Source organism: Taudactylus pleione, unplaced genomic scaffold (genome assembly GCF_031769625.1).
Source record: "Taudactylus pleione unplaced genomic scaffold, aTauple2 ptg000479l, whole genome shotgun sequence".
Classification (NCBI taxonomy): Eukaryota; Metazoa; Chordata; class Amphibia; order Anura; family Myobatrachidae; genus Taudactylus; species Taudactylus pleione.
The window spans coordinates 4,217,382-4,231,665 of NW_028284881.1; the positions used below are offsets into that span (position 1 = coordinate 4,217,382).

The 14,284-nt window shown below is 43.8% G+C and overlaps 1 protein-coding gene across 5 annotated transcripts in view; it reads left to right on the forward strand.

The window, feature by feature from the left end:
• KDM2B (lysine demethylase 2B) overlaps positions 1-14,284 on the forward strand; it is a 185,638-nt gene that overhangs the window by 98,595 nt on the left and 72,759 nt on the right. For all 5 annotated transcript variants that reach the window (XM_088449175.1, XM_088449174.1, XM_088449176.1 and 2 more), the window contains 2 exons: positions 4,393-4,508; positions 11,117-11,243. In XM_088449175.1, the coding sequence (XP_088305301.1) occupies positions 4,393-4,508; positions 11,117-11,243 (243 nt within the window). The remainder of the gene's footprint in view (positions 1-4,392; positions 4,509-11,116; positions 11,244-14,284) is intronic.

Below are 14,284 nucleotides of genomic sequence, written 5' to 3' on the forward strand. Positions count from 1 at the left end.
TAGTTATTCCATCAATTGATAAAGAAATAGTGGGAAGTGAGGTGATGTGGGAGGGTGGGAAGATGATCAGCTCTGTCTTAGACATATTAAGTTTAAGAAATCGCTGGGACATCCAGGAAGAGACAGCAGAGAGACAGTTGGAGATACGAGTCAGAAGAGAGGGGGAGAGATCAGGGGAGGAAAGGTAGATTTGAGTATCATCAGCATAGAGATGATAATGTAGGTCAAAAGAGCTGATGAGTTCACCTAGAGAGGAAGTATAGAGGGAGAATAGGAGAGGACCAAGAACAGAACCTTGGGGAACACCTACTGTAAGAGGCTGTGGGGGGGGGAAGAGGAGTCGTGAGAGGAAACTGAGAAAGATCGGTCAGAGAGGTAGGATGACAGCCAGAAGAGGGCAGTTTCACGTAGACCAAGGGAGTGAAGGATATTCAGCAGGAGAGGGTGGTCCACAGTGTCAAAAGCAGCAGAGAGATCAAGGAGAATGAGAAGAGAGTAGTGGCCTTGGGATTTGGCAGCAAGGAGGTCGTTGCTGACTTTTGTGAGGGCAGTTTCAGTGGAGTGGAGAGGACGGAAGCCAGACTGAAAAGGGTCAAGGAGGAAGTGGGAGGAAAGAAAAGTGGTAAGGCAGTTGTAGACAATCCGCTCAAGGAGTTTGGAGGCAAAGGGGAGGAGAGAGATGGGTCGGTAGTTAGAAAGAAGGTTAGGATCAAGGGTAGGTTTTTTAAGAATGGGGGAGACAAGGGCATGTTTGAATGCAGAAGGAACAGTGCCTGATGAGAGGGAGAGGTTAATGAGGTGGGCAAGATGGGAGCAGGCAGAGAGAGAGAGAGGAGGCGGGAGGGGATGGGATCAAGGGGGGAGGTGGAAGGGGGGGGAGGACCGGATGAGGGCCATGACTTCCTCTCCAGATACAGGGGAGAAGGATGTTAGAGTTGGTAAAGTTGATGGAGAGGTGTGATTTGGGAAAGGAGGAGGTGGAGAGCTGGGGGACTGGTTGGATATGATGTCCTGACGTATGGAATCAATTTTAGATGTAAAGTAGGTAGCAAAGTCAAGGGCAGTGAGCAAGGAGGGGAGACGAGGAGGGGGTGGGCGAAGGAGGGAGTTGAAAGTAGTGAAGAAGAGACGCTGGGGATTAGAGGACTGAGAGGAGATGAGGTTCTTAAAGTATGACTGTTTAGAGAGGGAGAGCGCAGCACTATAGGATGAGAGCATAAATTTGAAATGGAGAAAATCTGCCTTAGAGCGTGATCTTCTCCACTGTCGCACGGCAGTTCGAGAACACTTTTGCAGGTATCTGGTGCATTTGGAATGCCAGGGTTGAGGAGTAGATCTGCGCGTGTGAATAGTGATCGCTGGGGCAACAGAGTCCAGAGCAGAAGTAAGGGAGGCATTGTATAGGGAAGTGGCTTGTTCAGGGCAGGAGAGAGAGAGGATAGGGGAGAGAAGTGAGTCAAGCAGGGAAGAAAAGGAACCTGTGTCGATAGCGTCAATGTTACGCTTAGTAATGGAGGCTTTTGGAGGTAGAGGAGGGGAAGGAGAGAGGGACAGGTTAAAAGAGAGAAGGTGATGGTCAGAAAGAGGGAATGGGGAATTGAGGTGGTCAGAAATATCACAACGGTGTGTGAAGACCAGATCAAGCACATGGCCACTCACATGGGAGGGTAAGGAGGTCCATTGGGAGAGACCAAGTGACGATGTGAGGGAGAGGAGTTTGGAGGCAGAGGATTCTGTGGGCATATCAATTGGAATATTGAAGTCACCTAGGATAATGGAGGGAAGGTCTGAGGAGAGAAAGTGAGGGAGCCAGGAAGCAAAGTTGTCAAGGAACTTGGAGGGAGGGCCAGGGGGACGGTAAATGACAGCTACTTGGAGGTGTACTGGGTGGAAGAGACGTATAGCATGGACTTCAAATGAAGAGAATGAGGGATGGTTCAGAGGGAATGGGTTGGTATGAGTAACCAGGTGATAGAAGGACCCCAACACCACCACCATGGCGACCCCCAGGTCGTGGGGTGTGAGAAAAGGTGAGGCCCCCAGAGGAGAGAGCTGCAGGAGAAGCGGTGTCAGAGGGTGAAATCCAGGTTTCAGTAATAGCTAGGAGATTCAGGGAGTTGGAGATGAAAAGGTCATGGGTCGGGACCAGTTTATTACAGACTGACCTGGCATTCCAGAGGGCACAGGATAGAGGGACAGAGTTTGTTGGAGAGATTTGAATGAGATTATCAGGGTTGCTGTAGCGTGGGGGTGAGATTAATTTGGGGGACCGAGCTGAATATAGTGTAGCGATGGTGCGGACTCCAGTGCTAGAAGGGGAGCCAGTAGAAGGTGGGCAGGAAGGGAAATTAATGATGTGGGGTAAAGTGACATGGAGAGGGGAGTGGGAGGAGGGATTAGCAGTGAGGTTGTAGGACCCCTGTGGAGTATAAGAGAATGAAAGTGGAGTAATGGGAGAAGATGGGGAGGAAGGTAAACAGAGGAGAGGAGATAAGGGGAAGAGGAAATGGAAGAGACAAGGGGGAAAGGATAAAGGTGGAAGCAAGGGGCAGAACAAAAGATTAGGTAGACACTGAGTGAAGGTGGGATTTGAAGAAAACATGATAATAGTAAGGATGATGTAAATAGGGGAAGAAAAGTTAAAAGTAGGAATGAAGACAGAATGTAGGAGAGAGCAGATTTCCAGAAACGCAAGTAATAGTACAGTGTGGGGAAAGAGTCTGTACTGCAAAAGTTTATTATTGAGTATAAAAAAGTGGAGATTTGGTGGGAGCAGAAATTAAATAGTAAAATATACAGTGGTAGGAGCTAGATGATATAAGACTTAGAAAAAGAGCTAAGGTAAAAGTACATTATTATAGAGGTAAACTGACATAACACAGATAAGTATGCATCAGGATTATATGTAAAGCACAGAGCCAGCAGCAATAGTAGGAAGGGAAGCACCAGGTTTATGCAGCCACCAGACAGGGAGTTCAATAATGAAAGTCCTGGTTATGTATCCACAGGAGCTAGAAGTATGGAGACTGTGAACTCACAATTGTTCATTCCACTTTGTCCAATTAATGGTGAGGCTGTTGTTTGTTTGTAGTTTGGTCGGTTTCCTTCTGTTTCTCTGTTGTTTAGCGCTGATATAATGCCAATTAATCGATTTAAAAAGAAGTTGACACTTTTAAAATAGGACACTTCTAAAGATAGGGCACCCAGCCAAGGCTAGTCCAGCCAGTACTGGTGAGAGGGGATGCCATGTGGGTTTAACCTTTATTTTTATAATACCCATTTTTATACTCTTTCCACAATATTATTTACATGTATTCAGTGCCAGCATACTCCGTAGTTTCAGAGAAATGCACAATAAAACAGAACTCCGTAAAGTAGTCTCAGTTCTGAATGCTCAGTGCTGAGGTACATAGCATAGGAGATTTGCACATGAATAAAATATATAGATAAAAACTATTCAACAGCAGACTGGTGAAAGTATTTGATTTTAGACGTATAAGAGGTTGCTTAAAATGTTTGTTTTTATACCCAGTCGTGAAATCTAGTTTGACCATATGTATGAATAATAAGATAAATGTCAGAAATGCATTAGTACAGGGCATCTTTACGCCATTCTGTCCCCATTGTTGATGTCTACATGTGTTGTCTACAAACCACCAAAATGATATGCTCTTTTCCTATGTCTTTATGAAGCTGTCCTTAGAAACTGGTTGAATGTCCAACTGAAACTAACCATGGAGATTTTCTGTGGGTTTTTATTTTGCAATGTGCCATAAAATAAACCAGTTTATTCCTTTCCACAATGACAATGCTCATGCAAATACTGACAGTCCTAAGGAATTAGGTTTGCGACTTCTTCTACAATTGTACCTAATGGCAGAGCTGTGACTGATCTGCCTGTCCTCTATGCATAGTGTCTGACGAAATCGTATAAGCCGTCTCACTGGATTTTTTTTTTCTAAACTTCCTTTCCCTTTGAACTGCCCTGGAATTGCTTCCTTGGAGCACACATAGCTCAGACCATGTTTAATGGCTCAAGTGTGTGTTTTTCCCCTCCGGTAGGGGGTTGGGAGAGTGAATCCTTTCATTCTCACTGGACTGAGAGTCCGCCTGTTTTCTTCCTGCTGGTTAGCTGTGGAGAGGCAGCCTCCCTGCATTACATATCGTGCAGAAAAAAAATGTCTAACTGCAGTGCTGAATGAGAATAGATTGAAAAGGAGGGAGAGAGGTATTACAGCAATAACCTCTGTAATGAAGCACAATGTGCAGCTCTCCACTTGTCAAGTTGCTGGAAGACGCCGGCTTTGTCCTGCCGCAGGCCACCTTTACTCTGAAGCCACATTCTATCTGCATCTACAGACCTTCTCACAGCTGGTTACTTTCTGATTTTAGGATGGATTCATGCTGTGTACACTCCAGCAGACTCACTGGTGTTTGGTGGCAACATACTGCACAGCTTTAATATTCCCATGCAACTTCGTGTATATGAAATTGAAGACCGAACAAGGGTAAGATTACTGTAGTTCTTAGAGGATACAGTTTTTGGTCTTGTTTTCCGTGAAGACCTGTTTACTTTATGTAATGCTATGTTTTATTTTCAGTTTTCATGCAAACTTATTACAAATTTAAATATGAATTACTCGTGCAGTACTTGATCATGTTTACAGATTGCAATTTGATGGCTTTGGATGTACAGCTGACTGTAAACATTAAAATAATCATGGTGTGTAAATTCAAGTGACTCCAAGGAATCCTTGTGTACGCTTTCTTTGCAATATTTTTTTCCTGACACTATATTGCTCAGTACGTAATCTGCGCTTACTGAAGCCCATTGGGAAAATGCATCAGTATAACCTTTCTTTGACCTTTCTTTATATTGATATGTTTTGTACAGTTTTTGTTGTTGTCGTAAAGAGTGATTGATATGACTGGTACAGTACGACAGCCTGTCACTATGACCTTTGAACTATAGAGACAGAGTACAAGGTTATTGAGAGTAAGGCTTTAGTACAATGTATAGGCCTAAATGTAATACACTGTTCCCATTTAACCAGATCACTTTCCAACCCAATTAAAGGAAAAATATACTTTTTAAAGATGAATGTTATCACTGCAGAGAAAAAATAGTGGTACTCTTGTTGATGGCAAATAAATGGTTCAGAAGTTAATTACAAATTGTATTGCCTATATTTTGAAGGAAACGTGTTTGCTTTTATTTTCCTCAGCCTTAATCACTGTTGAGAACTGTCCTTTGTGGTATTTAGTTGTGTGGAATAATTCAGACTATTGACACCAGAATGTCGACATGTAAAATGTCGACATTTTGTCCCCATTGTGAATGTCAATAGTCTGCATGTAGACAGTGCGCTTTTTACATTCACTTTGAATTCAAGCCTAACCCTAAAATCAGATGACAACATTCTGACTAGGTTGACATTATGCAAGTGTCGACATTCTAACGTTATGACTGCATATCGTTGTCGTTAATGTAATGAGTGGGGTATAACTACAGTGGAAAGAGAAACTGAACAACTTGTAACTTGGTGATCGTTAAACATTGAGGGGTCTATTCAGCAATGATCTTTTTTGCATCAAATCATAAATTTCGGCTTTTTTAATATAAATCCCCTATTCAGCAATGGAGAAGATAACGTAATTATTTTCTCCAATAATTCCCATTTCACAGAGTACCGCACTGTAGGGATCAGCCATTGTTCTCTACAGTGCTTTAACGCTTTTTGCTAAAGCAAAAAGTGTCAAATCACTCGATAAATCTTTACTTTGTATAGTGCCATCTCAGAATAGCGTTATATGAAGAAATTACATTAAATTGCCCGAAAACTGCCGGGACAGTGGGAAATTTTCCCATAAGTCCCTGCAACATCCTGTAACACCGCCAAGTCTCTGTCCCTGCTTCCCGGTGACCACCGGCAGGTAAGACCAATTAGAGCCTGTTAAACCTGCCGAAAGTAATTGACGTGTTTACAGACTTTATATTAGCCTGTATACATGTATATTTATATGCTTTTATATTTAACATTTATATATAAATGTTAAATATAAAAGCACATAAATATACATGTATACAGACTAATATAAAGCCTGTGTACACATGTCAATCACTTTGGACAGGCTGTATTTACACTTACCCGTCTGCGGTCACCTCGAAGCCAGGACGGAGACTGTTCGGAAGCACATGACTGAGTATGCGCAGTAGCAGAAGCAGAAGGTATTGTTTTCGGAAACTGATAACAATGCCTTCTGTAACATCGCATGGACAGCGTGTTATTGCAACCGCTGTCACTGCATAAAATAATGCTGAATAGCATCCATACATTTTAATAATTCATAAAAAATCGTGACTGTTGCCCGACAATATTCTGGGCAACATCGTCACTTTTGCTGAATAGACCCCTAGACGATGATTACAAATTACTTTCTCCCATTACTACTTTACATGTTTTCCATATAGATCATCTAGCTATAATTTGATCTGTGTTATATAACTGGTCTCTTCACACACATACTATACCACTGTGCATCACTTGTTCATTCTCCAAAAAATGTAGTTCACAGGCAAGTATCCAGTGATTTCAATACATATGAAATAAAATGATATAGCGTAATACCATCAAATATAAAATATTAATATATGTGGGAGAAAAAAATATATAAAGGGAGGCCCTCGTACCAAATATAAATAGTCAGTATACAGATGTGTCCTCATACATCTAGCCTTAATACGCTACGCAGCGTAAGATGCCTGGTGCGAGTGTGCTGCCAGGTCCCGTGCTAGTCTGCTGCGTCAGGCATCTTTTTTGTTTGTCCGAAAATGCATCTTCCTAGCAATGCAATGCGACTAGGACACACCAGGAAACTTCACTGACTAATTGGATATGCAATGCTTGTATATCTGTGTGCACCTGAGTAAACGAAACTTGGCATGGAAAAAAGCTGCAGCAGCTGCATCAAAGCACTTTGTATACTAATTCAGAGACTCTGTCACACACATCGCTGGTCATTATAGTGCACGATTAATGAGCGATTGCACGATTACGATGTCGTAATCATGCAATTGCTCATTAATATCGCTTAGTGGATGTGCCGCATAACTCTTTGCAGCAGGATCCATTGTACTGGTGAAATAGAGGGGAAAGAGACAAGTCTGCTAACCATCTGGAGATTGATATTTGCATCAGAACAGGATACCTTATTCTGGACTGGGAAATCGTCAAAAGATACCAGAGAGACGTATATATGTTTTTTTTTTGTTCCCAAATATTTTGATGGTATTACAGTATATAAACTGACGTGCTAAGTCATGGGATAGCAGTATATGAAGGTAATGGTAGATGGTGTCAACGTACTGTGATTTCTTGGTCATACCCAGACCTGGATCACTTAAAATCTCACATCATGTGAATCAGTTTGAACACTGGCTTAGCTGCTCATGGTAAGGCGACGTGCGGCGTCTGGCCAGAATTGTCTGTGATAACAGACAAAAGACACTGGCTCAAATCGCATTCAATGCAGGAGGTACAGACGCATATCCAGCAGGTCAGTGCAGCGTACTTTAGCTTTCATGGGATATGGGAGCAGAAGACCCACCAGAGAGCCCCTGTTAACACTACGACAATGGACACAACGCCTCACCTGGGCTTGTGACGTCACTAATTGGACCCTGGAGGACTGGCAATGTGGTGTGGTCCGATTTGCGGTTCCAGTTTTTTTGGGGCTGATAGTAGGGTTCCGGTGTGGTGCAGACCCAATGATGCCATGGACCCCAGTTGTCAACAAGGCACCATGCAGGCTGGTGGTAGTTCCATAATGGTATGGGTGTGCTCACGTGGCATAGGTTGGGTCCACTGGTCCGCCTGAACACGTCATTGACCAGTAACCGCTATGTTGCATTGCTTGAAAACCATTTGCAGCCATTCAAGGATTCCTGTACCCCCACAACGATGGATTATTCCAGCAGGATAATGCACAGTGTCATCATTCCTAAGTTGTCCTGAATTGGTACGAGGAGCATTCTGGAGAATTTCAACGAATGATGTAGCCACCACGTTCGCCAGACATGAACCTAATTGAGCATTTATGGGACATGGTGGACAGGTCCATTGCTTCCCACAGCTCCTTACAAGTATCATGCAGCTGTGGGAAGCTATCAAAGCGGCATGGGTCACCATTCTCTTCACAGGTCTTCCGTCCACTTGTGGAATCAATGCCACGTCAAGTTGCTGCACCTTGCAGGGCTAGAGGGGGTCCTACACAATACTAGGCACTTTAATTAACAACCGTGCATGGGATTTAAAATCTTTTCCTTTTTCTGTTGTTAGTTCATTTGTCTAATTACAAGATTAGCAGTTAGCACCTCCATAAAATCATTAATTGGGAATACTAACTATATATATATATATATATATATATATATATATATAGATATATATATAGATATATAGATATATAGATAGATAGATAGAGAGATATTATATTTTATCTCTATCTTTTAATTACGTGAATGAGGTCTCTAGGTCATTAAGAACAAATAATTTTATTTCTCTGGATAAGAGAAATGTTATACATACACATTGGTGCTGGCTCGTAACTGTTGTTCTGAAATACTAGGCACCTATCCCATGATTTTTGGCGCTTCAGTGTGTGTATATCTTTGTGTGTGTGTGTATATATATATATATATATATATTATATAATGAAACCAATATATCCGGCTCACCCAGGTGTAAACAACAACTTAACACGGTGCCCGCAATGTGAAATGATACTTATCGGATAGATGCGGCACTCGGGCACTGTCCTCAGCCTGAGGATTTACAACAAGCAGACAGGTGGCACTATCAGGACTTTCAAACCGCTCCAGATATTAGACGTTTCCTGTTTATTGAAAACCCGTTATCAGGACATACAAAAAATATACAACCAGCTCTTACCTTTTTATATACACAATATCACCCCATAGATGCCTGCCACTCACTGGCTCCGTTTGCGGCTCCCGCATGACTTCCGGCAGCCTCCAGTGACGTTAAAACAGTAAGTCGTAACAGCAATAAGATGCCAACATCCGCAAATCCTACACCGTGCCACAAAATAAAACTGTAATATAGTACAATAATATATATGTGTGTGTGTGTGTGTGTGTGTGTATAGATATATATATACTGTACTGTGCTAAAGTTTTAGGCAGGGGTGGAAAAATGCTACAAAGTAAGACTGCTTTCAAAAATAAAAGTGTTAATAGATTATTTTTAGCAAAGTGAATGAACAGAAAAGAAATCTGAATCAAATCAATATTTTGTGTGGCCACCCTATGCCTTCAAAACAGCATCAATTCTTCTAGGTACACTTGCACACAGTTTTTGAAGGGAGGAAAACTAACCACAGATCTTCTGCTCAAATCTTTCTGTCGCTTCGTTTAATCCCAGACAGACTCGATGATGTTGAGATCCAGGGCTCTGTGCAGGCCATATTATCACTACCAGAACTCCTTGTTGTTTATGCTGAAGATAGTTCCTAATGACATTGGCTGTATGTTTGGGGTCATTGTCCTGCTGCAGAATAAATTTGGAGCCAATCAGACGTATTACTGATAGTATTGCATGATGGATAAGTACCTGCCTATATTTCTCAGCATAGAGGACACCATTAATCCTGACCAAATCCCAACTCCATTTGCTGAAACGCAGTCCCAAACTTGCATTGAACCTCTACCATGCGTCACTGTTGCCTACAGACACTAATTATTGTACCGCTCACCAGTCCTTCAGCGAACAAATTGCCTTCTGTTATAGCCAAATATTTAAAATTTTGTCATCAGTCCGGAGCACCTGCTGCCATTTTTTTCTGCACCCCAGTTCCTATGTGCGCATAGTTGAGTCGCTTGGCCTTGTTTCCATGTCGAAGGTATGGCTTTTTGGCAACAATTCTTCTATGAAGACCACTCTGGCCAGACTTCTTCGAACAATAGATTTTGTTAATTCTTCAGCATAAAAAACAACAAGGAGTTCTGGTAGTGATGATATGGCTCCCACTTGTTTCTGCCAGTTCTGATCTGATGGCACTCCTGGACATCTTCCGATGTCCATGATGCGTCTTTCATCTGATGCAATAAATTTCCTTGGCCGACCACTGCGTCTACAGTCCTCAACGTTGCCCGTTTCTTTGTGCTTCTTCAAAAGAGCTTGAACAGCACATATTGAAACCCCAGTCTGCTTTGAATTCTTTGCCTGGGAGAGACCTTGCTGATGTCTTTTTGCTTGTGTCTTGTTGCTGTGCTCAGTCTTGCCATGGTATATGACCTGTGACATGAAACGGTCTTCCACATTATTACCTTTGTAGCAGTTTGGCTGTTTCTCACTCAGTTTTAAGCCTCATACACAGCTGTTTCTGTTTCAGCTAATGACTGTGTTTCAACCTACATATGAAAATGATGACCATTATCAGCTGTTTGGTATGATTCGTTATTCATACACCTGACTGTAATCCTACAAATCCCTGACTTTGTGCAAGTGTACCTAAAAGAATTGATGCTGTTTTGAAAGCAAAGGGTGGTCACACCACATATTGATTTGTTTTAGATTTCTTCTTTTCATTCACTTTGCATTTTGTTAATTGATAAAAAGAAACTATTAACACCACTATTTTTGAAAGCATTCTTTCTTTGTAGAATTTTTTCCATACTAGCCTAAAACTTTTGTAAAGTACTGTGTGTGTATGTATGAGATCTTGCTGTGTATATAAATTAAGAACGTGTTTTCAATAAACTTGAAACGTCGATAATATCTGGCGCTGTTTGAAAAGTCCGGAGAGTGCTACCTCCCTGCTATATATATATATATATATATATATATATATATATATATATATATATATATTTATTTATTTGCGTAGAAATAATACCCGAATACATGAGGAGGATCGCATATAGGCTGCTCTGTTGCTAATAGGTTGAACTGCTCTTACAAAAAGTATAATACCATGAGATCTGTTTTGAGGGTTTGGATGACTGCCTCCACTCATGAGCAACTGCTTGTACTGCTCTCTAGTGAATTACGGCTTTGGTAATATAATGTCTGAAGTTAACTCATCTTTCTTTAAGGTGCATGCCAAGTTCCGCTATCCCTTCTATTATGAGATGTGCTGGTATGTCTTGGAGAGATATGTTTGCACCTTAACCAAGCGCTGTCACCTCAGTAAGGACTTTCAGAAAGAGTCGATGCTATTTGGTAAGTGCACTGCATCTAAGAGGTTCAATTAATGCAAACATTAAGGACAGTCTGTCAAAGGAGAGCTTAATGTGAAAGCTTGCAATTATTTATTATTAGACAAATTATTGGAGGCTATATATACACTTATGAGCCATAACATTAAAACCACTGACAGATGAAGTGAATAACTGTAATTATCTAATTACAATGGCAACTGTCAAGGGGTGAGCTATATTAGACAGCTAATGAACAGTCAGTTCTTGAAATTGATGTGTCGGAAGCAGAAAAAATTGGCAAGTGTAAGGATCTGCGCGACTTTGACAAAGGCCAAATTGTGATGGCTAGATGACTGGGTTAGAGCATTGCCAAAACGACAGGTCTTGTTCCTGGTATGCGGTGGTGGTCAAAGGAAGGACAACCGTTGAACCGGCAACAGGGTCATAGACACCCAAGACTCATTGATGCGCATGGGGAGCGATGGTTAGCCTGTCTTGACCTATCCTACAGAAGAGCTGCTGTAGCACAAATTGCAGTAGAAGGTAATGCTGGCAGGGCAGGTTCTAGATCTTGTGGAGCTCAGGGAGAATGTCTCTTTTGGCACCCCCATAACTGAAAAAGGGACAGTGTGTGCCGAAGGCGTAGTAAAAACATATAGGGGCGTGGCCTAATGGGAAAGGAACGTGGCCACAGAATAATACCGATATACATTACGCCACACAATAGTGTCCGTTATTAACATTGCACCACACAGTAGTACTCCTTATACACATTATACCACACAGTAGTACATTTTATACATGTTACACCACAGTAGAGCCCACATACTACGATCCCCTTCCCCTATCCACATCCCATACTGTGCATCCCTATCCACATCCCACACACTGAGCTCCCCTTCCCCATCCCATACTGCGCTCCACTTCCCCTGTTCATATCCCACACACTGTGCTCCCCTTCTCACATCCACATCCCACACACTGCGCTCCCCTTCTCACATCCACATCCCACACACTGCGCTCCCCTTCTCTTATCCACATCCCATACTGCGCTCCCCTTCTCTTATCCACATCCCATACTGCACTCCCCTTCCCACATCTCACACATTGCACTCCCCTTCCCCTATCCATATCCCACACACTGCACTCCCCTTCTCTTATCCACATCCCCTACTGCACTCCCCTTCTCTTATCCACATCCCCTACTGCACTCCCCTTCTCTTATCCACATCCCCTACTGCACTCCCCTTCTCTTATCCACATCCCATACTGCGCTCCCCTTCTCTTATCCGCATCCCATACTGCGCTCCCCTTCTCTTATCCGCATCCCATACTGCGCTCCCCTTCTCTTATCCACATCCCACACACTGTGCTCTCCTTCCCACATCTCACACATTGCACTCCTCTTCCCCTATCCACATCCCACACACTGCGTTCCCCTTCTCTTATCCACATCCCACACACTGTGCTCCCCTTCTCTTATCCCCATCCCACACACTGTGCTCTCCTTCCCACATCTCCCACATTGCGCTCCCCTTCCCACATCTCACACATTGCACTCCTCTTCCCCTATCCACATCCCACACACTGCGCTCCCCTTCTCTTATCCACATCCCACACCCTGCGCTCCCCTTTTCTTATCCACATCTCGCACACTGCGCTCCCCTTCCCACATCTCACACATTGCGCTCCCCTTCCCCACATCTCACACATTGCGCTCCCCTTCCCACATCTCACACATTGCGCTCCCCTTCCCACATCTCACACATTGCGCTCCCCTTCCCACATCTCACACATTGCGCTCCCCTTCCCACATCTCACACATTGCGCTCCCCTTCCCACATCTCACACACTGCGCTCCCCTTCCCACATCTCACACACTGCGCTCCCCTTCCCACATCTCACACATTGCGCTCCCCTTCTCACATCTCACACCCCTTCCCCTATCCACATCCCACACACTGCGCTCCCCTTCTCTTATCCACATCCCACACACTGCGCTCCCCTTCCCACATCTCACACACTGCGCTCCCCTTCCCACATCTCACACACTGCGCTCCCCTTCCCACATCTCACACACTGCGCTCCCCTTCCCACATCTCACACACTGCGCTCCCCTTCCCACATCTCACACACTGCGCTCCCCTTCTCTTATCCACATCCCATACTGCGCTCTCCTTCCCCTGTCCACATCCCACACACTGCGCTCCCCTTCCCACATCTCACACATTGCGCTCCCCTTCCCCTATCCACATGCCATACTGCGCTCCCCTACCCCATCCACAACCCACACAGTTCTCCCCTTCTCCCATCCAGAACCCTCACAGGGCTCCCCTTCCCCTATCTACATTTATTATTATTATTATTATTACCAGTTATTTATATAGTGCACACATATTCCGCCGCGCTGTACATAGAATATACGGCCATTCACATCAGTCCCTGCCCCAGTGGAGCTTACACTCTATATTCCCTACCACATGCTCACATACACACTAGGGGTAATTTTTGTTAGGAGCCAATTAACCTACCAGTATATTTTTGGAGTGTGGGAGGAAACCGGAGTACCCGGAGGAAACCCACGCAAGCACAGGGAGAATATACAAACTCCACACAGTTAGGGCCGTAGTGGGTATCGAACCAACGATCTCAGTGCTGTGAGGCAGTAGTGCTAACCATTACACTGTCTGTGCTGCTCAACCCATTGCTCCCCTTTCCATATCTACATCCCACACTTGGCTCCCCTTCCCATAGCCACATCCTACACATGGCTCTCCTTCCCATAGCCACATCCCACACATGGCTCCCCTTCCCCCATCCACATCCTACACAAGTCTCCCCTTCGCATATCCACATCCTACTCCTGGCTACAACTAGTGTGACTCGCTTACTTGAATCCTCTCTTTATACTCCTCACGGGTGCAGGCTCCTACCCGACTGTCTTTATTCTTCAGAGCGCTCGTGACGTCACGCGCGCAGTGCAGGGTAAGAAAAAAAACAACTTTATTGTGCCGGGTCATGGGATCCCCGGCCCTGGCCCTCCATGCCTGATTACTGCAGTGC